The 26,572-nt window shown below is 47.7% G+C and overlaps 1 protein-coding gene across 4 annotated transcripts in view; it reads left to right on the top strand.

The window, feature by feature from the left end:
• LOC116945435 (homeobox protein aristaless-like 4) overlaps window positions 1–26,572 on the top strand; it is a 57,180-nt gene that overhangs the window by 25,013 nt on the left and 5,595 nt on the right. For 2 of the 4 annotated variants that reach the window (XM_076069415.1, XM_076069416.1), the window contains exons 3-4: window positions 17,383–17,517; window positions 21,244–21,297. In XM_076069415.1, coding sequence (XP_075925530.1) covers window positions 17,383–17,517; window positions 21,244–21,297 — 189 coding nt within the window. The remainder of the gene's footprint in view (window positions 1–17,382; window positions 17,518–21,243; window positions 21,298–26,572) is intronic. The other 2 variants (XM_076069418.1, XM_076069417.1) reach the window with 1 other exon arrangement.

Here is a 26,572-nt window from a genome sequence, read left to right on the forward strand (position 1 = left end):
GCTGTGTGCACGCGCAACTAGATTTGTTTTATGATCTTACGGGCAGGAGGGTGCACGTTACTGGCGAGACTTCCTCTCCGGAGCGTGTAACAATCCTGAGATCACGGTAACGGTATAGTGGAACGAATAAGAGGAATCTCTGATTCCTTCTCTTCAGTTAAGGGGCGGCTCTCAAGCTCCGGAGTCCACGCGTTCGTCAATCAGCCGGGAATCAGAGCAGGGGCCAATCTTCTTCTTTCGTACGACCGCTGCTGATGTAGACGCAGAGCAGCGACTACGATTTCACATTCAGGCGATCAAAGGCAGCAGACAACCGCGTCGGCGGTCGCGGAGTGTACCGACTGTGATTATCTCTCCTTCGTATTTGTGGATCGCGGTATTCGCGTCTGTCATACGGCTGTACGGTGTGTCCTGGATGACCACAGTCGCACACTGCTGGAGAGTTTTTAATCTTCTATTTGTGCATCAGGCGGTTTGTGCGGACGTGGTTCAGAGTGGACCGTGAGCTCCGTGGAAGATCAAACCGAGCAATATTTCACGAGGTGTGTTGTGAGTTCTTTTGAACTCCGTTCAGCTCGACCAAGCTTCATCGCAGTTGAACTCGCATTGTTTAAAGGTTACCCAGGACCAATGCACATCACTCAGATCGCTTGTGCCTCAATGTGCATCAGGGTGACTTACAAAGATCGTGAAGCAGTTTTTTTCTTTTGACAACAGACACGAGAGTGTTTTCCGTTTCACGTCTTTATTCAAATGATCATGCGCTTGAAAATACAACTCCGCGAAATACGCGACGGGACAACAGGGCAGAATCAGCGCCCCGCGTTGACCAGCGTGGTGAAGTATGGCCAAACAACCCCCTGTGCATGACACGGCGTGGATGGGCCTTCATTGTAAGACGTGTATTTATACAATGATTGTATTTATTTATTATTATCATCACCGCATTTTCGCCTTTCAGATGCCCCAAATTCCGCCGTATTTTATCTCCTCGAGTAAATGGACGAGTCGACACTCACCTCGGTCTGTGGCACCTGAGACAGAGGTGGACATTCAACGCGCACGTGTGCGTTGAACTTTCCCCCCCCCCCCCCACCGTACTTAACCAACCGTGCTAATCCCATGGTAGGGACCAGTCTATCGCAGAGAAACCACCGTCAGCTGCCACGCTATGATGTCCACGTGCACGGCAAAGTTTGTCACTCATTACCTTGGTGGATGCGCGTGAATGTCCGGATTGGTTTTATGACAACGATTTACAAATACTGACCCGACACAGCCGTCTTCTGAAGTTTACAATGTCGTGCTCATTTCGAGCCATGATCAATCCGCTGCTGGATGAGGGCCTCCTCGACCCGGGCTAGGTCGGCTTCTGCGGGGGGCCGACGACGTCGTGAGCTAGTGCCCAGTGCAGCCAAAAAATATACATTGTTGTGCTGTACTATGTCCCGGCGTCTATGTTCCCCGTCGTCACCAACCCGCACTAATAACTATCGCAGTCGCAGGGAAGTGTGGTCAAATGACCAACCTCCTAGTGCCGGGAGTCAACGTATAATCATACAACGTATGCAATGAATACCCCAGCAGTGACTCGGCAGACGAAATATGGATTCAAAACCAAATCGTGCGTGGAATCAATCGAGGGTACGAGAAGGCGGGCGGCCCGGTTTAAAAAAACGGTGGCATTCTTGTTACCTCCGTTGTTAACTGCAGGCAAAGGCAAACATTCGTTTGCAGATATCACGCGCAGAACTGCTGCGACGCTTTTGTGTCGCGATTGTTCCACGCAAGGATTCGGCATCGGCGGCTGAGTGTTTTTGAGAAAGTGGTTAAACATACATCATCGGCGGTTGCTCATCGAACCATGATAAGACACACAGGCTGTCTACTTTATGATAGACACACACGCGCAGACACACACACACATATGTACGCGCGCGTGTCGCTCAAATGTGGCGGTGCGGTGGGTGGAGTGGATTAGTTAAGCACCCTGCCCGCTATAAACGCAGCGGCCTGAGTTCGATTCCCAAGCCACGGCTAATATCAAGGGGTAAGTCACATCGGAACCCTGCACCAGTCCTTGCCAAACACCGCCGCCCCCCATCACCAAATTCACCAACCCCCCCCCCCCCCACACCCCTCCCAATGACCAGCGTGGTGAAGTATGGTCAAATAACCTGAATTATGAGACGCACCCCTGACGTCTACTTGAAATACAGGGGGGAAAGGAAAGTGCGTCTGATAATCCGGGTAATATATTATTAACTTAAATATGAACTCGTTATATATATGTCCTCTATTGTAGAATTGGCAGAAAGTCCCTAAACACCTTCATCTCAGTTCAGTCTGAAATGTATAGGACATGCGGTATATGGACTTCCCGCCCACAGCGTTAATTAAACATTTAAATTCAGGTTAACTCTTCAGGCAAATTAAATATTCTTGGTTCTTTCGGTAAAGTCACGTAGAATGGAAATAAAATGATAAAAAATAAAACATAATAAAATAAAAAGAACCAAGAATATGAATCCCTGCAGTCACGAAAGCTTTAAATCGAAAAGCAAATTAAATAGTTTCTCTCTTTTTTCCAATCAGGTAACAGCTTCAAACTGCATTTGAATTAAGACAAAAAATTTTGCGAACTTGGAAAGGTCGGCGATATTGGGCAATGGAGAATAATATTTTTTGGAGGTAACAACAAAAATATCCCGTCCTCGATTATTCATCACGGAGCCCACAACCAACGTGAGAATGCGATGCGCATTCAGCTTATTTACGTCGGCAACCATACCCAGGAGAATCGGTGCCAAGCCTACATTGAATTTCGATTTAAAGCTTTCGTGACTGCAGGAAATCATCTTCTTTGGTTCTTTCGGTAAAGTCACGTAGAATGAGAATAAAATAATAAAATAAAAATAAGACAATAAAATTCTCACGACGTTTCGGCCACAACACAACTGTCGGGACGACAGTTGTGTTCTTTCAGCTGAAGAAGGCCGCTTGTCTTGTGGCCGAAACGTCGTGAAAATTTCATTGTCTTATTTGTCCTATTTTTATTTTATTATTTTATTCTCATTCTACGTGACTTTACCGAAAGAACCAAAGAAGAAGCCTACATTGTATTACTTTTAAAGGCATGCTTATGAATGCGTTAATAGAAAAAAGCAACAGCAGTTTAAGCAACTTTGAATGTCGTATTCTCCCGATTATAAGACGCGTTATCCATCTCCTGTATTTAAAGCCAAAGCTGTGTGGGCGGGGGCCGGGGGTGGGTGCGTCTTATAATCCGGTATGGGCATGCGTGTTTGCGTGACCAGATTGATAAGCATTGACACCGGATAAACGTTCTGGGGTGCGTCTTCCTCTCCGGAGCGGCTTACACAGCAGTTGCGCAGTACAAACTGGCTTTCCGTGACGTTGCGAAGGAAATGTGTAAATGTGCATTTTAGGAAATTTAAACAAAATGCTTACAGGGCGCAGAGCAGTGCGTGTTAAATGTTAGTCTATAATAAACTCCATAAAACACACACACACACACTGCACGCTAATTATTGCAAGTTAAAAATGTAGTGAGCGATTTTATAAGCGCTTGTGAATTGCCTAACATCGGGATGAATTTCATTCGCACATTAATCGGCTTTAAAATAAAACGTGCCAATGCACTTTCGCATGGGTACATGTAACTATATATATACAGTACACACACACACATCCAGTAGACCGTTGCGTAATTGTGACCATTTCATTGATTAGTTAAATACAATTGCGTGTTTGAACTGCAGCGAGCACTGCAAGAGCACAAAGGAGACAAACGCACCACGTGTCCTGTGTACGGTAATAGGCGACGTTTCGGGAAGTGTCCCCCTCTCTGCTGTTAAAGACTACTGCCCCAAACGTATATGTATAGCCTTTCGTGGCAGCGTTATTGACTCACGCGTTACATTCTTCTGCGCATGTATATTCAAAATGCACTCTTAATATATGCGCCATGGTTATATCCAATTTCAAAATCGCAACAAGCATTGGATAAATATAAACTAAATAAATACAAACGCGCAATACGGTACAATTAAATTTTATTTTAAACCGTACATATTTATGAACACATCTATACCACATGTTTCCAGGTTTTAAAATAGCATGACACAGGCTTTATATAATGATATGCAGACTATGTTAAACATAGTGCGGTTGGTCAGGCTCATTTACGGAATGCGCTTTGCTGTGACTTGACACGTGGTTATGGCGAGGAAGCGAGCCTTGGTGTAAACCAGGCACGCACATTAAGCCAGACGAACGGCAACGGTCAATCTTGCGTAAACTTGAAACTCACACCAAATTATGAGCGCTAATAAATCAAAACACACGGGGAATATTGCTTTACTTGCAAGGGCCCGTTCGCCGCGTTGAGTGCCCAAGTGATTTATGTAGACCCGGGCCGCGCAATGCTTTGAAAATGGACGAAGGTCCCCCGTATAGGCTGAACAGACTTTTGGGGCAAGCGCTGTTCATGAGCATCTATGAAAGGACGGCAGGGCACACGAAGGGGTTTGGTGGGCAGAACCAAGCCAGGCCGCTTTGTCTTCCTATTGTCGATGTTTACACACCGCACCAGGTATACTCATTTTATGTCGAACTATAGGAGGCCCAGAACCGGTTCAGATTATCGTCGATGCTGTTGGTTGAACCGTGAGCAGGAATCCAACTCGAATCGCCGGGTTCGTAGTGCAGCTCGCACGCACGCACATCCCCAACAAGAACCGCACGCGCCTTGGGGTGTTAAAGATAACGGACTGGGTGTGCATGGGGGACGAATACAACGGCAGACGATGATCCCAGCCACGAATTTCAACACGGGATTTTGTAGCAGTAAGTCCGGTTTGCTTTTGTTACTATATCTATACGTGTGTGTTATTTACGTGATTAGAGTAAGGTAGTTTCAACGACAGAAATCGCGGTCGCTGTTAATGCACGCGCATGACGCTGTGTAGATTTATACTATTATAAATGTTAATACAGTCAACTTGATATGAATTAATGTATAGCCCACTGCTGGATGAAGGCATCGCCCACACTGTGTTAGGCAAGGGCGGGGGGGGGGCAGGGGGTTGACCATACTTCACCACGCTAGTCTGTGCGGATTGGTGACCGGCGAAACCCTGGACTGGTGCAGATATCGTTCGGCCACTGATGTTAGCCGTGCCTGGGAATCGAACGCAGGTTTGACGAGTTCGTATATGCACCACCCTGCCGTACGCACACGACACTGTGCTGCGCATAATATCATAAAATCTCACTCTGGGTTTTACAAACGATAAGTAAAACGCAGCGCACATATGTACAGCAGCAATATTTTAATAGCAATGTTACTTGTACAGCAATATCAGTATTACTTGTACAGCAATATCAGTATTACTTGTACAGCAATATCAGTATTACTTGTACAGCAATATTAGTATTACTTGTACAGCAATATTAGTATTATTTGTACAGCAATATCAGTATTACCTGTACAACAACATCAGTATTTCCTGTACAACAATATCAGTATTACTTGTACAGCAATATCAGTATTACTTGTACAGCAATATCAGTATTACTTGTACAGCAATAGATATTGTAATTGATTCAGAACCCCTACCACCGCAAAATAGCATCTAAGACAAACGCATGTGCACATAATGGTTGCAAGCAATAATAAGACAACAATCCCCTCTCCTCCTCCTCATCATTCCCTAGAGTCATAGAGACTCGCGGGGCACATGTTGTGAGCGAGCACCCATGGAAGGCCGACACGGCGCACGAGACAGTGAGATGTGGTCACGCGATGATGATGATGGAGTGTGTGCACGTTGAACTTTGTTCGCACCGTACGTAGTAGCCAACCGTGCGGTCACAGCACGTAAGCCTTGGTTTCCCCGCAACCGATAGCATTAACGAACCACACCAAGTGCTTACTTAAGGCCGAGTCGATCTTAGATTTAACAACAACAACGCCAGGACAAGTTAGCAGCTCAGCGCGCAACCTGTCGAAACCACCGCTTTTCACATATCGCATATATAGAGAGAGTGTACATATACGTAGGCTCGCATGCATTATCCACTATACAGACACGTGGTCTCTAAATATAACATCATGTATAAAGTATAATCAACCGAGACTGCCCTCAACCGCAAATACAAAATGTGCCAAGAATTGCTGAAAGTTCGGCACAGAGACGCCGCCGTAGCACTGTTACTATTACCCCAGCCTTCGAGTTGGACCAGACGTAGAATTGCGTGGCACCCTGCAAAGGTTTCAAGCTCAGGTTCGCACCCAGGCGATAGCACACGTTAAAGTGTAACAATCATCATCGTAATCCATCGTCTATCCACTGCTGGATGAAGGCTTTCCCCAAGCCGCCGCCACGTCTCGCGATCCTGCGATGTAATAATCCGGCTAGCGAACTGCACACGAACTGAATTTCATCGCTCCATCTCCTCCGCAGTCAGCCCTCTCGGACGCGTTCCGTTAATTACACGCATGTTGAACTTCAATCGCACCGTACGTAGCCAACCGTGCTAATCAGAGGTAGAATGTCAGAGCATATATATATAAAAATCTAGATTTTGGTTTTCCGTGTTCACACTCATTAAAGTAAAACATTGTTTAAGTCCATAAACCGATAATTATCTCGGCAATGGTATTTATTGAATGAAGCAAACTCTGGGCACAGGTTTCCACCTTCTGGTTCGCATCAATAGAGTCGGGCTTGTTGAACAAACGCCGAGACGTTTAGAGTTGGCAAGGGCACTCCATATGAACAATGTGACCACCCGTTCATCGCGAAGAGCCAGTTAATGAACGCACGTCTCCCATAGACTTCGTGCACTCGACTGTCTCGCCTGGAGCACTGCTGCTGAGCCAACTTGCAAGACTCCGCATGCAAGGGGATAAACTCACTGGCTTCGATACATCGTGTGAGCGGGGCACGATGTCTCTACAGCACGCGAAAACATTATATTCTACAAATATGCAGCGCGCGTCCACACATATATAATCTGAGCTACGTGCGTTGATGATCTGTAATTAGCCGGCATTTGTCAATCCGTGGCTGGATTGAGGTCTTTCCGCCAGACCGTGGGTAGTTTGGCCATACTTCACCACGCTGGTCAGTGCGGGTTGTGTTGAAGGCGGGGGGGGGGGGGGTATGTCAGGACCTGTTCAGATAGCTATCACTCACCATTCATGTCAGACGTGGCCGAAAATAGAACTCAGGCCGCTGGGTTGATAGGGCGGGCAAGGCGTTGACCACCGCAAGTGCGCAAACGGAATCAGACGGTAGCCGCCTCGGGCATTAAACAAAGCAGACGCACGTTAAAGAACGCCCGATCAAGGCAGCATGGGATGAACTATGTCCAGCACCCGCCTGGCAGACAAAGAACGATGGGAGAAATACAATCTTTTAAAAACACAATTTTTTTTTTATAAAAAGTTATTTGCGATGCTGCATTAGCAGTGCTGCACAAACTAACAAAATAAAGTCGACACGTGAGTCAAAACAATGTGCTGTGAAGAAGTGGCATTGCCAGAAATATCGCTTATTACATTGTGTGTGTTTTTTTAAGAACAGTGCTATTGACGAATGCAATATTCGGCTCATCTATATAAAGCGTGCATACGAGCGACGAGTGAATGCGTTGATAATATGCGTATTGATCAATACATTAATTAGCCATCTATTCACACGGCTCATTTACTTATTACTTATTGAGGTTTGCTTGTAAGTCCATTGTATATGTATGTATTCGTAGCTTTATTTTATGTATCTATTGTCCTCTATCTACAACGACTTGCAATGAGTTACCGACACACGATGCCCCAGGCGTGAATCGTTGATTAAGAGATAAAGCAAAGCCATAAAAAAGACCACGAGTTGGCACATCCGGTGCAACGTACCCGTGCACAATATGGAATACAAAGTGACACAATACGTGTCTGTATGAACACATCGCATACGCGGAGGAAACACTCATTCGGTTATTATTCAAACCGGGCGGATTTCGCGGTAACAGAATTACAGCACGGGACAGACTCTGACCGCTGAGAGTTAAAGTCTGTGCATCGTCGTTGTAGAGGGGCGGTTTTTTTATATTCTCGCTCACACGGTAGGAATTCGGAGCAAGATGTAAGAACCAATTAAAATAATATTATATCTTAGGGGCCGTCCATAAATGACGTCACGCGATTTTGGACGATTTTTGACCCCCCCCCCATCGTCACACGGCGTCACAAAATGTCAGACCCCCCCTCAAATATGACGTCACAAAGCTCTGCCCCCCCCCCCCTAAATCATATTTCCATTTTGAAAATATAACATGCTTCAAATCGCTTTAAACTATTGTCATTGTAGTGCGTATATTTAATATGGCACTGCACTCTGATGTTATAGGAGAAAACATTTATTAAAAAGTCTATTTAATTATTTAACCCCCCCCCCCCCTCGTCACACATCGTCACAAATGTCTGACCCCCCCCCCCCAGGTGCGTGACGTCATTTATGGACGGCCCCTCAGCTGTGTGTCCGTTATATACCCTACCTCCAACATATCCCACCTTTGTAATTCCGTTGCCGCTGAATCTCCCTATATACCTGGGCTGACATTGTGTTCTGTCTGAGGTTGATTTAACCATACATCAAATCACGAAAAATGTCACATCGATTGTATATCACACACACACCCAATTATATCCTGTATACATATATATATATTTGCATTCTCTGTGAATTTAAATACCGCAGTTATACAATTCACACTCCTATATGCCATACGCCCAAATCACCCGATATGCACAATCTCGACAAATCTAGAGAAAGCTAAGCAGTGTGTTGCTTATACTGTGTAGGAACCTCTGGTTACACGACCAGCCCACTGGGGATTATTGTGTCCGTCCGTCGTGCATCCAACAATGGGAGGGGTGGGGCTGGGTGGAGAGGGGCTGGATGGGGAGGGTGGGGAGGGGCTGGTCACCCCGTGGTGTCCTTATAAACCTCAACGTCGCCGGCTTGTGCCCGCCCTCACAGTCGGCCATATTTGCGGAATACACCACCACGTGGTGCCGCCGTTGACCCTGGCCATTGACCGAGCAACCCGACGTTCCTACCAGCTCCCTCCGCAGGAATGTGTTATATGGATGACCACAAATAGGCTGTCACAGGACAGTGTATCGACATTAATTGTTGTACTGTGCTTATATGCGTCTGTTGTACTGACCATCGTGGTCAATAACAGCACTTGTCCCTATATGTTAACGAGCAGCACTTATGAAGACCGACACGGTACGATGAGGTGGGTAGCCAGCATCATTCTGTCACTAGTGTTGGTCGTGAGCGGGAATCGAACCCGGGTCGCCAAGTTCGTAGCGCAGCGCGCTAACCACTACACCACCGCTCATACACACGTACACACGCGCGCGCATGCAAACTGTATAATGAGCACATACACACACACACACGCGTTCGCACGCATGCACGCATATACACAAGCGGGCCTTTATCACGAGCCACACATATCTGGGGCTGACGCTGCGTAGACTCTGCTAATTTTCATGTCGGCGCCGTCCCCCGGAATTTGGTGCAAATGAAAGTCGGCTGCAATTCAGCTGTCCGAGTGTAAAGTGATCGTCTCCAGTATTAGACCGGGCAGCTTTTGTTTTTCTTGGCAGATTCGGCAAGGCCATACAAGCGGCGGAACCCACGGGAGGTGGAACGCAAACCGTCTAGGTCGCGTCTTATACGCGCCAGATTATGCGTAAAAGGATTTTCCAGTTGTCCCACTCGGTGATCTGCGGTGTTATAAACGGTGCTGCTATTATTGGTATTGCTCTAAAAGGTTGCATTCGTCGTCATTAGTCGTAGTATTGTCGGTTTAGCGGTCAATCCGCTACTCTGGATGAACGCCGGCAAACCCAATCTGCTGGCAAATCCCAAGACCCTGCAAGTGTAATAATGTAACGCAGCACGGTAAACAAAAATATTTCACAGTCATAATAGCAACAGCGAATCACGAGACTTCGTCAATCCACTGCTGGGCACGCTGATACCGGCCAAAATCGCGGTTGTTGTTGGACCATAGTTCACCAAGCCGGCCAGTGCGGGTTGGTGAATGAGAGGAAGCCTGACTCATGGTTTTGATATTGCGGATGAGTCAAAGAGATATTAAAATATCGTCTGGAAATTATGTCGTCAATGTGGCCTTCCAATCATACGATGTCATTCAGAGATAACAGCATGATGATGGTAATGTACTTATTATTTGTGGGGTAATTGTGTCATCATCGTCATCAGCTGAATAATAATATTTGTGAATTTGTGTTAATGCCCCCATTCGGTTTTATGACGTTGATTTATAAATGCTGACCCGATAAAGCTGTCTTCTAAGGTTTACAATGTCATGCTCATTACCAGCCATGATCAATCCACTGTTGGATGAAGCCCTCCCCAAGCAGCTGTACAGACACACGCCGCCGTCGAGTATACAATTGTGATCATATTAAGTCAAAGTGTCTCATGTCTGCTGACTGCGTCTAAGCCAGGGGTGGACATTGCATTTCCACGACGGCGACCAGTCTCTGCAAAGGGCTATTACTGCAGTAAATAATGGTACGCGTGTGTATATATAGGCACGCGTGCGTGTGTATAGAAGTGGGGAGATGTAGTGTAGTGGTTAGCACGCTGCGCTACGAATCCGGCCACCCGAATTTGATTCGTGCTCACGGCCAACACCGGTGACGGTTGTCTGAACCCGCCCTGAGCCTCCTCGAGGTCGATTTAGCCTCAACTTAGTACCTGGTGCGATGTGCAAACGTCGCCACGAGGGAGACAAAGGCGGCTTTGCGTGGCGCTGGCCACCCACCCCCTCGTGTGCTGTGCCGGCCTTCGTAGGTGCTCGCTAATAGCACGTGCCCCAACAGTCTGTCAAATGTGTTACGGATCGTCTTTGTCCTTGTATATATACAATTGTCCTTGTATATATATTCAAATCATAGACATTACTTTCACAACTCACGTTTGCCAACAAATCTCATACACGAGTACATTTGATATTCTGCTTTGCTGTATATATCTTTTTTATTGTATTATTAGGCGACATACATTTCAACGTTCCAATATTTCACAATTCGGCGGTGTGAACTGTTGGAACTCGGTCACGAGGATTGGTGGATCACATAGAGATCTGTGGAACTTACAAACCCCAATGGGGCTGTGAGGTGAATATGAGATTATTTGATTCAATCCATTCAAGTGGAGTGGTTGAGTGAGCCTCGTCCCCTTCGCATACCGTGGATTTCCCTCCGAGGGGATTCCTTCCAAACGAAATCGAAGAGCTAAATGATGACGATTGGCCACAAACATCGCAACGTAGCGTCCTGCTAAAGTCTGAAGTCACACACACACACGCCACATACACGAGACATATACAGAGAGCACGTCAGACATTAGCAGGACGCTCCCGAGAAAAGGAGTCTTGAGACTCAATTGAGGCTTTGCTTTGTCGGAGTCATTTGTTAGCATACTGTGATTCACACACGGCGTTATCGACATGAGTGCATACGCGTGCATGTGTGTGTGTGTGTGCGTAAATTACAGACGCGCCTTGCATGCGTGTGGATTCCACCACGGTCGTTATAATGATCGGTTACGTAACTTGGCGTGATACCGTCGTGTTTATGTTGAGGGACGTATCCAGGCTACTTTTTTTTAGTTTTTCTTAAATGGGGCTTGTGTATCGGGTTGTCAGAGTTGGGTAAGAGCGATAGAGGGAGAGGGGGGAGATGTTGGGGGGAGGGGGGGCTGGGGCTGGGTGAGAGTGGGGGGAGATGGGGGGCTGGGTGAGGGGTGGGGGGAGATGGGGGGCTGGGTGAGGGGTGGGGAGATGGGGGGCTGGGTGAGGGGTGGGGAGATGGGGGGCTGGGTGAGAGTGGGGGGAGATGGGGGGGCTGGGTGAGGGGTGGTGAGATGGGGGGGCTGGGTGAGGGGTGGGGGAGATGGGGGGCTGGGTGAGGGGTGGGGAGATGGCGGGCTGGGTGAGGGGTGGGGGAGATGGGGGGCTGGGTGAGAGTGGGGAGATGGGGGGCTGGGTGAGAGTGGGGGGAGATGGGGGGCTGGGTGAGAGTGGGGAGATGGGGGGCTGGTGAGGGGTGGGCAGATGGGGGGCTGGGTGAGGAGTGGGGAGATGGAGGGCTGGGTGAGAGTGGGGGGAGATGGGGGGCTGGTGAGGGGTGGGGAGATGGGGGGCTGGGTGAGGGGTGGGGGAGATGGGGGGCTGGGTGAGGGGTGGGGAGATGGGGGGCTGGGTGAGAGTGGGGGGAGATGGGGGGCTGGTGAGGGGTGGGGAGATGGGGGGCTGGGTGAGGGGTGGGGGAGATGGGGGGCTGGGTGAGAGTGGGGGGAGATGGGGGGCTGGGTGAGGGGTGGGGGAGATGGGGGGCTGGGTGAGAGTTGGGGGAGATGGGGGGCTGGGTGAGGGGTAGGGGAGATGGGGGGCTGGGTGAGAGTTGGGGGAGATGGGGGGCTGGGTGAGGGGTGGGCATATGGGGGGCTGGGTGAGGAGTGGGGAGATGGGGGGCTGGGTGAGGGGTGGGGAGATGGAGGGCTGGGTGAGAGTGGGGGGAGATGGGGGGCTGGTGAGGGGTGGGCAGATGGGGCGCTGGGTGAGGGGTGGGGGAGATGGGGGGCTGGGTGAGGGGTGGGGAGATGGGGGGCTGGGTGAGGGGTGGGGGGAGATGGGGGGCTGGTGAGGGGTGGGGAGATGGGGGGCTGGGTGAGAGTGGGGGGAGATGGGGGGCTGGTGAGGGGTGGGGAGATGGGGGGCTGGGTGAGGGGTGGGGAGATGGGGGGCTGGGTGAGAGTGGGGGGAGATGGGGGGCTGGTGAGGGGTGGGGAGATGGGGGGCTGGGTGAGGGGTGGGGGAGATGGGGGGCTGGGTGAGAGTGGGGGGAGATGGGGGGCTGGGTGAGGGGTGGGGGAGATGGGGGGCTGGGTGAGAGTTGGGGGAGATGGGGGGCTGGGTGAGGGGTGGGGGAGATGGGGGGCTGGGTGAGAGTTGGGGGAGATGGGGGGCTGGGTGAGGGGTGGGGGAGATGGGGGGCTGGGTGAGGGGTGGGGAGATGGGGGGCTGGGTGAGGGGTGGGGGAGATGGGGGGCTGGGTGAGAGTGGGGGGAGATGGGGGGCTGGGTGAGGGGTGGGGGAGATGGGGGGCTGGGTGAGAGTTGGGGGAGATGGGGGGCTGGGTGAGGGGTGGGGGAGATGGGGGGCTGGGTGAGAGTTGGGGGAGATGGGGGGCTGGGTGAGGGGTGGGGGAGATGGGGGGCTGGGTGAGGGGTGGGGAGATGGGGGGCTGGGTGAGGAGTGGGGAGATGGGGGGCTGGGTGAGAGCACATCACACTTTATTTTCGTCGTCATCCAAGACGGATGAAGGGTTCCCCAAGCTGCAATGTAACAAACAGTCCGCGGTATAGCCTCCGTACACGAGCTCATTCCACCGCTCCATCTCCACAAAGGAGGTCCTCTCTGCCTCCTTGGCCTGCCGCTCCGGTGTTTGTCTCAATTCACCGGCTCTCATCCCTTCCAGCGACGCCTCCTGCCAGAGCCCAACTACTTATCTTCTTAACGGACAACATAACATCTGGAACATAACAAAGACAAATACCCCCCACCCCACGTACAGCCTGTAACAGACTGTTGGGGCAAGTGCTGTTAGCGAGTAGCACCTATGAAGGTCGGCACGGCACACGAGGGGGTGGGTGGCCAGCACCACGCCCGACGGCCTTTGTCTCCTCAGTGGCGATGTTGTTACACACCGCACCAGGTACTCATTTGAAGCTGAGTCGACCTAAAGATCAGTTCAGATAATCGTCACTGGTGTTGACCGTGAGCGGGAGTCGAACTCGGGGTAGCCGGGTTCGTAGCGCAAGTGCGCTAACCGGTGCTCCGTCTGGAACGCACACAAACGCGTATATCGTATAGATAGACCACGGAGACTGATATATTGGTCTGGAATGGCTGCATGATTGACATTTGGCACAAATATAGTCGTGCCTATGTCTGTAGTGATTACAAGCCGACAAAGAGTGAAATTGTCTAATTTGGACCTCGCAAATTGCACGAGGCCGGAGGATGATTGGTTTCGCTGAGCAAGCCTCGAGTTCCACGTCGCTTTGGCGTCTCGAGGCAACTTACAACCGTACCCCTCCCGCCTGATAAGGGAACCAAAAGTGGTTCGCCACCGGTGGAGTGTGACGCCAAAGTTGACAGAATGCGGGGAACATCTTGCTGCTGGCTACTCGTATTGTATACAAAGACAAAGATCCCCCTTATAGCCTTAACAGGCTGTTGGGGCAAGTGCTGTTAGCGAGCACTTAATATATATTTTTTTTATCTACGTGGCTTTACCGAAAAACCAAAAGAATACAATAATATAATAATAGTTAACTAACATTCAATGCATTTGTGTTTAAGTGCATTCTTATCATATACGCATAGTACACATCGGAATGAGATAAATTGTATGTTGGTGATTATTTGTGTGTGCGCGCGCGTATTTTGTTCAAATATTTGTAACTAATTGGGTTCGATTCCTGGCCACCGCTAAAAATCAATGGGCGAGTGATGTTCTGAACCAATCCTGGGTAACCCGACGCCCCCTTCATCATCAACTCGCACTGACCGGCGTGATAACGTCGTGCCCGTATAGCTCAAACAGCAACAACAACAACAACAACCCCCGTGTGAATTACACGGTGCACCATGGAGCGCCGCATTGCCCCCAAAGTCTGCAATAGCACAACCACGCGTTGCAATAACAACGGTGCGTAGCTACCCTCGACAGCGGCGAGAGTTGCGCAACGCAAGGCGATAACGCGCAGCAAACCCGTTCTGATCGAGGGCCCAACGATCAGCTCGCGCGTGCGTGGTCGGTTTCGTAGGCCATGTGCGTTCGACGGACTGTGAGAGGTGGGGACGCCGAGGGGGAGATTTTCATCCAGCGGTGGATTTATCACGGCTGATACTGTTTCTGATGATGATTAAAACGTATTATCATGATTATTATTATTATACGAATACGCGTTCATATTGCTGCCACGCCAGACCCGGCTGACAGCTGAAGGCTGCGTTGAATGTGTGCGGAGCGCACTCACTGCATTTGCGCAGCGCTGGATTATCCTACGACTTATGTAGTTACTACTTATGCAGTAGCTACGGGCCCCGCGCTAAATGCTTTCAAGCTCTCAATTCCGGTTCAGTGATTCTGCACTTGCTCTATTACTATAGTACTATACTGCCCTCAACTTTTATGAACGACCGGGTGTTTAAGGTTAGCGATTTGTCGTATTATCTGGCTGTATAGCAAATGAAACAAAAAAAAAACTTTCCTATGCGAGTAAAAACAATATTTTAATATTTATGTTTTTGAAAAAAATAGATATTTTGTTTAGGGCCCCTTTATAACATATGCTCCAGGCCCCGCACGAGCTTAATGTCGTGAGAATTTTATTGTTTTATATTTTTATTATTTTATTGTTTCCCTTCTACGTGACTTTATCAAAAGAACCAAGAATATGAATCTCTGCAGTCACGAAAGCTTTAAATAAAAAATGTAATGTGATGCCATTTGTATTGAAGGTCCATCAATGATATTTGCTACAGGTTTATATCGTTGGGAGAGAGTGGCACTTTAGTAACACTGCTGCGAACGATACTGTAGGCTCAAGTAACAATGAATAATAATAATATTGTCGAGATCTTCGTTTTTCGACTGCTTCATGAAGGCCTCCCCACATTGCATTGATTGACCATACTTCACCACACTGGTCAGCACACGTTGGTGAAGTGGATGAGTGGACCCAAACCGGTTCAGATATTGACTTAAAGCTTTCGTGGCTGCAGGAATTCAAATTCTTTGGGTCTTTTCGGTAAAGTCACGTAGATACGTTCAAATTAATAAAAAAATGAACACAAAAACTACGACGGCTTGTGTTGTGATCGAAACGTCGTAGTTTTCTGTTTATTTTATTTGTATTAAATTTGAACGCATCCGCGTGACTTTACCGAAAGACCCAAAGAATACAGTTCAGGAATGACTACTCACTGCTGATGTTATCCATGGCTCAGGCTGCAAGGTGCATGGTGCAGTGCGCTAACTGCTGCGCCACTACTCCATCAAACTATTGAGATCGTGTCAAGGTCCATCACTCACGCCTTCAGTGTTCGTAAACAAAAGTATTTTGTTTCTGCTTTTGGTCACTGTAGCTTGGATTAAAACTATGCTTACATTTCAACAAAGAAGTAGACACTTTTTGGTAAGCCTGAACTACGTGCAGAAATGTATTAACTTTTTTTTCAATCCAGCTCTGCAATGCAGTATATATTTGACAATGCGTGTAAATATGGATCCTGATTTTGCAAAAAATAAAACATATACATGGTTCTTAAAATTCAGTCAAACAATGGAAATGTTGGTTAACTACGTTGCAACAATACCGCATATCATAATTAATTCAAATACATTCAAAGAAAGTAATCATCAATAGCATTAATAATAACGTGTATCCCTTTGTTAATCAACTGCTAAATTAGGACTTCCCCACATACCAATCGCGTTCAGAATGTGTAATAATTATCACGTGAATCAGAAACAAGGACATTGACAAAGCGGGCAGAACAAAAGCTGAATTTGGTGAAAAGAAGCACGGGCAGATGGATGCTTTAAATTTCACTGCGAGATGGGAAGAGGAACACACAGAGTCGGGAACGTGTGTAAAGTTAAATACATGATATATTGACTGTTAAAGACAAGCACATTGGGATGATGGCCTGTGGTTGATGGAGTGGCAGCCCAGAGAGGCTGGGTTGCGCTAAAGGACCATTCCACTGTGGAGATGGAGCGATGAAATCGGCTCGTGCGCAGGTGCTGGATGAATAGTTACATTGTGTCAGTTAGCGGAGGCCTTCATCTAGCAGCAGATAAATCCCGACTCAAAATTATGAATTTAATTTACACATTATATCTATGTAGAACCTATTGCGCACCGTACGTAGCCAACCGTGCTAATCGGAGGTGCGGGGGAAGGACAGTAAACTAAACACAAAAATCAAGAAAAAATCAAAAATGAAGAAAAATGTTAAACTTTGATTTAAAAATAAAACTGTAGAACGCACTTCACAATTAAATTATACCCTTAGTGTGCAGTTGTTGAATTTCAGGACCTTGTATAACCATATATCCATGTCGCTCTCTCTCTATCTCTGTCCTATTTCCTCTCTCTCTCTCTTTGCTTTGTCTCTCCCACTCTCTCTCTCTCCTCTCTCTCTCGTTCCCTCCCCCCGCCAATACATCAGGTCTGGTTCCAGAACCGCCGTGCGAAATGGCGCAAGAGAGAACGGTTCGGACAGATGCAGCAAGTGAGGAACCACTTTGCGGCCGCCTACGAGCTGCCGGTCATGCCCAGAGCCGACAACTACAGCCACGCACAGGTACAGGGCGTCCCTCGACACACCGCGGTGCTGCTGCAGAACGAGAATCTGTCTGTGCTAATCACTTACCTCCCCAAAAAAAAAGTTATACGGGCGGCGGGGGGGGGTGGGAATATTTGTCTTTGCTGTGTTTCTGGGGAGCAGTCTCGGCCAACACCAGTGACGATTATCTGAATTGGTCCTGGTCCTCCTCCCTAGGTCGACTCAGCCTCAAATTAGTACCTGGTAATGGTGTGTAAACATTGCCACTGGGGAGACAAAGGCGGCCGGGCGTGGTGTTAGCCACCCACCCCTTAGTGTGAAGTGCCAGCCTTCATAGGAGTTACTCTCTAACAGTGTTTGCCCTAACAGTCTATTAATGGCTTTACAGAGGATCTTTGTCTTTTATGTGTAGAATTAGAATTGGTGCTTAGGATCAGCTAGAACAGTCCAGAAATTATATTGACACGCCATAACCATCTCACCTTGTGTTGTGTCCATGACACTACTTTTTATAAACCTGTTCATAAGATGCTTGTAATATAGGGTACAATAACATATGGTTAATATGGATATGCATTCCTTGTACTCTAGTGGTAGTGCCTTATGCCGATAATCCCTACTCCAAGCCAGCCTGGCAGTGTATTTGAAAAATATCGAGTGAGAAATGTAAGCCCTGGTGAAGACGGGGAGCTGGGATAAGTGGCAGCATAGAGACACAGTACAACAATGGACTTTCCTTCACTGTCCTCTGCTGACCATCACGTGGTGCGGCTCCACAGCTGCCGACTATAAATATCCCACACACCTGGCTGAGCTGAGCCAGGCTGAGCCAGGCGTGTGACAGTAATTGTTAAGCCACTGCTGGACCAGGCGTGTGACAGTAATTGTTAAGCCACTGCTGGACCAGGCGTGTGACAGTAATTGTTAAGCCACTGCTGGACCAAGGCCCCCTTAGTCCGTTCGATCATACTTCACCACACTGATCATATTCGAATTGGTGAAGATAAATGTGAGTTGGGGCACTCGGCAAAGAGTTCAGAAATCACTTGCCACTGATATTAGCAGTGCCTGAGGATCAAGCTCCGGGCGCTAACCGCTGCACCACCACTCCAACCCTTCTCGTGAAATGTACTGCATGTATAAATATAAAAATGTAGAAAAAAAAACCTGGAGATACCAGACTTTCTCCTTGGCCAGACAATTGTCTTCCGTTCAAACGTATTGTATCACCACCACTTTCATTGACACGTACTTTAGCTGCACCCACTCACAAATCAGCTGTGCTGCGGAATGTGGGGGAAGCGGGATTCACACGATTGAAAGACAGAGGGACATTTCCTCCCTACGCCACTCAATTACCCTCTAAATGTAACCCCTTAAAGGCCATTTGCCAATGAGCAAAGCACCTGCAATGTCCCTGATCTTGTCGGATCTCTGACGCTAAGTAGAGTTGAGGCTAGACATGTGTTTGGATGGGCAGACCACCACCACCACCACCACGGATGATCCCGGTGCTGTAGGCTGCTACGGGGCTGTTGTCACCAAGAAGGCAGTGCAGCAAGATATATTGTTGCAATGTACAATGTTCCAGCATCTATTGCTCCAACATAGTCGAGCACAGTCAAGCTATGGTCAAACAAACCCGCGTGATCCGCACCACGTTTTTTTCTTAGGTTTAGGTTTTTATTTTTGGCACAGGTAAAAACCCAGTGGGCAAGAAATGCAAATTTTCGATGAGGGACCAGGTTACAGTCACAACAACAACACATGAACAATCCAAAAAGAACCGTACGTGGGCAAGCTCCGCTTGGCAAGGGCGTGGGGGCTGCCCTCATCCAGCAGTGATTAGACATAAATTGGCACCTCCTTTTAAGTGCGGTGCGAAAGAAGTTCAGCATACATACGTACAAAGACAGCTGGCGTCAATTTGAGAAGTCAAGAAATATTACAGGGGTTGGGGGGGGGGGTTGAGTGGCGGATGGGGGGGGGGATGGGAGGGGGGGAGCTGCAACGCACTGCTAGGAGGAACTGGAGCCCAGCGCCCTAACCCCCCTTAATCCACGGTCGTGTTTCTGCTCGCGAAACAAGACATCCCTTGTGCGTGATTAAAACGGCCAGGGGAGGGGGGGAGGGGAGGCAAAGCGTGTCGCCAATCCAGCGAAGCGCTTCGTGTTTGTCTTGGGGCGGGGGGGAGGAGGTTAAGCCAGGGCCTCGACGCCACGCCGCGACCAACGGTGCCAGGTGCCGTAGTCCGAGTCCCACCGGGGAAGGGGGGGGGGGTGGCCGAAACGTCGCTACCACCAAGAGGCTCGCAGCACTCCGTCCCGAAAACGGCGTCCGCTCGCCGCGGAAATCCCCCTTCGATTCACGACGCGGAATAACCACGATGATAATTATGATCGTCGTCACGAGCAGAAACACTATAGAGCAACCTTGTAAGGTTCTTGCTCTATCCAGAGGTGGGGTGGCTGGGCGGTGTGGATGTTAGGGGCCGATAGAAGGCCGAGCGTGCCGTACTCAAATCTCGCGGAACCCAATATGTAGTGGGTTTCGGTCACGTCGCAAAACCCGCACGCATTGCCGTATGAAAAATTGGTGCCTTTGCCACGGTCAGATATCTCCTGTAGTTGGCTCGGCCTGAAACGAGAGGTTGGTACTGTATGTGTAACAATAGAAAGTATATTGGGTGGCCATATGAAGGTGATGGATCCATAATTAAGAATATTAGATTATTGGTTTTTTTTCTTTTTACAAAATGGGACAATGTTTGTCATTTTCGCCCAGTCTTATTCAAATTGCGCTATCGCCGCCCGCGCCATGAGACGGACAATCTCTTCGAATCTCCCGCGGAGAAAGGCCCGCGGAAGTGGATATCACAGAGCTACCTCTGAGACCCCTTCACGTGACCTCTAGTCCACGCAGTGGAGGGGCAGAACGTTGTCCACGTGCTCAACAAATGAGAGCATTGTTCATCACGTGACAGTGAAAGGGAGATGGAATTTCGCACAAATTAAGGGCAGGGCTAATTTGAGCGCCATGGGGTTTGTTTTGTGCATTCATCAGTGACTTGGCCGACACCATGGACTCACTGGAATTATTTGTATTATCACAGTGTGTTTTATTAGTTTAGCTCAGGGCACAGTCTTCATGACTGTCAAGCCCCTCCACGTAATGAATCGTCATGATTCACGGTCACGATCTTATTTAATTCCGATTTTTTTGTTCTCAAAATTGTGAATGCACTGGCACCTTTATTGGCACCTGTTGACTGCGGGCCTCCCATTAACCCACTGCATACGACGTCAACGAATTGATTCACACATTGATTCGTAGATGCGTGATTCCACGCGTGTGTCGGTGACTTTAGATCGATGCATCGTTACACCAACAATAGCAAAACAAACCCTCATTTACAAAATTAGGACTTGCAATTGTTTGACGTTGTGATGCAGCAAATGGCCAATAAGGTCTGAAATGGCCCGTAATAAGGTAGGCACTGATAAGGGGTTGACAGATACGTTGAACTTCCTTCGCATCGTACGTAGCCAACCGTGCGAATGGAGTGGTCCGGACCACCCATAAGTCGATTGTAACTGATAATAAGACTAACATGACGCAATAATTAACAACATGAGCAACACTCAAGACGGGCTGAAGCACGCCGGGTGATGATGTCATGTCAGCCGCGTAGCGCGAGTGGTGTCATTGCGGCCAAGTTGCATGCGGGGTATGTCTTTCCGGCAGGTGATTGGCTGGTGCAGTGGGAGTGATGACGTAATCCCTAGCAACAACTCTTACGTGAGTGAGCGTTGTGACACCCATACGTATTTACCTTGACCCACGACCTTTTTCTCTCTCTTATGGCCCAATTTAGGATCATAATACAATCGTAGCACGCCAGACTTTTCACAGCACATCTTTCTTTGAGGACATTCTCTGTACGCAGGCACTCAAACCCTGAGCAGTGCCCTACTTTATCACAGACCGATTCAGACCTTTATTGGTCACCTCGTGCCCTTATACATCTCAACGTTCATCCTACAATGTCCCGTCACAAGGGAGAAACACAAACAAATAGACAAACATGTTTTTTTTTTGGCCAGTATTGAAACGGCTGTATGCCGTATAGACCTGAAATCTCAATTTCCCTGTACAAGAATACCGGGTTGACAGGGGCGACTGGACATCTGTGAAAAAAAGAGCATCATGGCTCATCCGATTCCCCCAGTCTTAAATATTCTGATGCTGATAGCAAGCCACGTTTATACATATGACGTTTGGTATAGGTCAAACAAATGAAACCGAACTTTGTCGCCATGCTCGTCTTATGAGGTTTTGTTGTTATTGTTGTTGTTGCTGCTGAAAGAAATGTCTTAATTAATTTCATGTTGGTTTGTTCTCCCTTTCGTGGAGAGCTGGGGATATTTCAAAGGGGTAAAAATCATAAGATGCACGTAGAAGACAAATAAGGTCGTTGGGCGGACTGAAAGCCTGAAATTGTAGCTCGCCAGTGACTTATTTGAGCCATATTTTTTTTTTAATACCAAGACGCATTGGATGTACAGTCAATGTATTGAATACACTATCACCATCAGCAGCCATAATCAATCCACTGCTGGATGAAGGCATCCAAGCCGTCGCCATCTCTGACGGTGACAAATCTAAGGGGGGGGGGGGAGGGGGCGATGGGTTGACAGCGCCCCCCCCACCTTCCCTCATTCGGACGCTGAAAATTGGCATTTTATTCATCTATACCAGATCAAATATAGTGATGTTATTATTATGATTCACTTTCGAGCTGCACTTAAAAAAAAAGCTTACAAAATTGGAAATGCCTCCCCCTTCCTGGCTGGGACGTTTCTGGATCCACCTAAACCCACGGTGCTCCCATTATAACAATAACACAACACTGTTAGGTCGGAGTCAATAACATTTCACAAGGGGAGAATGGAGTCATAAATGACGTCCTTAAGTCTTCAGAAAGCCAACTTGAGGTTAGGAATCGGTCCACGGTTGCTTATCACTGCCGCTGTCAGTCGGTGACATTTACTCACATTTATACTGATGGTGACCTAAGGCAAGTGGACCACAATGCACTTGTTCAGGAAACGCCGTTGGTTCTTTTTGCATAACGCACAGATGCTTAGTACTGTTCACACGGTTTTTTTTTTATTTCCTTGTTTGAAAATAAGTGTGCTTGTATCAGAAGTCGCCCTTTAACTTGCCCCACCGAATGTATGTGTCACTAATATCAGAACTGTGCTTAGATAAGGTGTGCTTATATCCAGCGCCTGGTGTATCCATTTTGAGTCCAGTGACAACAATAGAGTACAAGCCTTCCAATGTCCACACAATTTCAAGTCGGCTATTTAACTTGAGGCAGCTGCATACAGTAGCCATGGGATGCGCTTACTCGCCAAGCCAGAAGTCAGTGGTTCTAATCCACAGCCTCCCGGTGGCGCATCTGTTTATTGAAGCACATATCAAAGGTGCACCAGCGGAAACAATGGGGAGCCTCAAAAATGATTACAATATGTGTAAGCGTAGATCACCATGCACCAATGCCAATGTACTAGCTTGAAAATAAGCACAGTGATTACTTTGGAATCTTAATATTTATCTCGAAGTTAATTAGATCAATTGTCTCAGTAAATCTATCCAGCATGCATACGTTTGTTACAAAACGTCAATCATTATTTAGTATACAATATGCCTCTAAATGCTGCAGTTCCATGTAATTATAGACCCACTATAGAATTAAAAACTAAGGTTAAAGGAAATCTGATAACTCGAGTCAAATTGAATTATTCTAGGTTGTTGTGCATATTGTTTAAGCTGTATTCATTTTGAGCATCATCTTAGGCCATTTCCGAAGCTAGCAATTATCTCAAATACCACTTTGTTCTGCATGAGAGGCGAAGTATAAATAAGGGATGATGATGATGTTCAGGTGAGAGTAATATGTTGAATGTCACACTACCAAATACAATCATGAATAGAAGGTTAAAGTGCTGCCCTGCAATGTCTTGCTCATGCCAATGCTAGAGGAAGGGTCCCACGATTCCATAACAGCCAGGCGTCGTGCAAGAGGTGGGAGTCGACACACTGTCGCACCTCAACACGATTTGGCGATCGACTGCGGTGCACCCGTTAATACTGCTGGGTCGACAGAGTGATTTAAAAAATGAACATATTATAAACAAAACGGTTATCAACATGACGAACGTTGAATTATCCAGCAACATGGTTTCAGTCCTGTCTAAATGTATTAACTTTGCTGTTGCTCCACGTACAATCCCTGTCGATGAGATTCATTGCTGAAGTGGAATCAGAAATACTCAGATTGTAAATGTTGTGGCTTGGCTCTCCAACACACCGGTGTGCTGTTCTAGTGGCATGTTCTGTTTACTTGACAACCCTTACTAGTTGGCTGTGTCGAATGGTAACGACACATTTAGATATTTACGCGATCTAACCCAAAAAAAACCTCTTATGGATGATATTGGTCACGAAAGCCTGCTATGTGTTAACTGATTTAAGAAACTTGGTCAACAGTCACGTATATTTACTGTGAAATACGTTACTTTGGAATACAACCGAGAGCAGACTTATTTCCATTTTTGAATGGTACAAACTGTATACTAATAATAATGACAATAATTACTCCCTACACGTGCAACGGGGCAGTCCTGCGTTATGTGCTGTTGATTGCATATCGGCAACGGGAGCGTCACCCGACTCCCCCACCCCCACCCCTTCCTTCATTCTTTCCACATTCTCAGTCGGGAACAATCCATAGTCATCCAAGGGGGGCAATGTTTGGCTCTGCCTATCAGGCAATCGCAAGCTGAAAATGCCATCACTTGAAATGCGGCCGCGGCGGCTGGCAAGCGCGGAGCGGGAAGGAATTCGGAATAGACACACAACTGCCAAGGGATAAAATTAAATGTTCGGTTTTTTTTTGTTTGGGAGGCCCAGGCGTGCACAAGCCGGCTCGTCGAATGCGCTGGGAATGGGGAAGAGGCATGCAGATTGAAAAGAGTAAGGCTTCAACTTGTCCCCTGTGTTTCTTGGAAATTCCACATTTGGGGCCCGTGAACGCTTTCCGATGGCTTCACGGTTTGTTTAGCATCTCCCGGACGGGTTTTTCTTTTTTTTTTGCCAAAAAGAATTAAAAAAAAGTTTCCCACAAATAAACCCTGAAGAATGTCGTGACATTCTGGGCGAATAAATGTTCAAATGCATCATAGAAATATATGGGATCTCGTAAATATGTTTACTCTGAGTGCTGGCAAGGGGCACTAAATTATCAGCGTGCATGGCTCTCGAAGCACCAACAAATCCAGCTTCGTATCCAGAACCCAGCAAGCGACAGAAAGTTGATTTTATTCACCAGTAATACACAATCCAAGCAGGGACGCTGCCACACGATGTGTCATGGTTTAGCGCAACAGACACCCGCAAGATGCAGCGGTCGCAGCATCGTTTCTATCTCCCGGCGTGGCACTGAGCAATATACATGAGTATATGACGGGTAGTAAACACTAGGTAGGTCGTGTGTGGTGGGGTAAAGTGGGGGTACTCCCACCTCTTCTATGACGAGACAGCCAAAATACCGTCTAGGGGGGCTCGCTAGAGCTCCCTCGAGTGGAGGCCCTTCCGTCAGCAGTGGTGTGGGCGAGCATTTGCAGGGCTGCGCCTTTGCCTTATAATAACAAATCTAAGCATGTGTCCTTTTACAGCTATGATTAACAGGTTTTAAGGCAGTCATGAAGGACACGCTACATCCTTTGAAATATAACACTCTGTGGGAAAGGTGCCCCCATTCCTGCATTCTAACATTATGCATATGTCTCAAAGTCAGCTTCGCAAGGGTCAACATTGTTCGCATATCTTCAATGGCCATCTCCCAAAGAGGTCCGTAGCTCAGCGCCGATGCTACAACTGTTGCACTGGCGTTCTTTATGCTTCTCTGAATCAATCAACCAATCATGCGATTATTAAATCAAGATAGAGGCAGCCACATATTTTGCATTTTACAAAAAAACGGCGCTGGAGAGGTTACAAAGTGCCTTGCCTTCACACACACAGCTCACGTGTGCGCCGTTTAAAACCCGACGAGAAACATTGCCCGTTGTCTCCACAGCGTGAAAAGGGCTTCAGGCGCTCTCCAGATTCAAATATCTCTTGGCTGTCATCGCGAGTAACGGATAGAGGCCGCGTGTGGAAATGAAAACCATTGTTAAATGTCAAGCAGCCTGTCCGTTAACCTCATACGGAATACCGCGCGTGCAAGAGAAACTAAATTGGTAACTGTTCTGAACACGGTGACATTAGCGGCAACAGCGATGGCATTTGTTCTTGCCAACAATATGAGCAGGCCGTGCTAATTTTAATCTGCGGAATAAGGATGTTCGACAACTTCCAAGTCGCCAGTCCAGTTCACGTGGACATGACAATGGCTTCACATCGCGGCAATGTCGAATTAAATGCCACCTACATATTGACCCATCCCCCTCCTGGCTCGAGAGGCACACGTAGAGAGATATTTATGGTCAAGAGGTTTAAGTTACGAGGGCTCCTTCACAATTATCACTTTTGCAGATTCAACAGCTCAGGTTTCGGCTTTAATAAGCGAGCGTAATTATTGGGCTGAAATACAAGTCTTATAATGTGTAAATGAAAACGTGTTGCAAGTGGCACACATTGTGGGCTGTTGTTACATTGAATATTATATCAACGGCGAGGGGAGGGGGGGGGGGTGGAGTGGTGGCGCTGCGGTTAGCACACCGCATATTGAACCCAGCGAGTTTTATTCTGGGCCACGGCCAGCATTGATGGGAAGTAATATCTGAACAGATTCTGGGTCCCCACACTTTACCAACCCGCACTGACCAGCGTGGTGAAGTATGGACAAAACCGCCCATAATCGAGAGAAGTATTGAGGTCTTAATCTAACAGTGGATTAACAAAGTGCTGTAAATGAATACGTTAAACAATCTTTAAACGTTACAAATAAGGGACAGATGCACACCGTATGCGCATATGGTTTGGCGGCACCAGTTCTAGCTTT

Source organism: Petromyzon marinus, chromosome 24, assembly GCF_048934315.1.
Source record: "Petromyzon marinus isolate PM22_M1 ecotype Great Lakes invasive population chromosome 24, UKy_Petmar_22M1.pri1.0, whole genome shotgun sequence".
Taxonomy (NCBI): domain Eukaryota; kingdom Metazoa; phylum Chordata; class Hyperoartia; order Petromyzontiformes; family Petromyzontidae; genus Petromyzon; species Petromyzon marinus.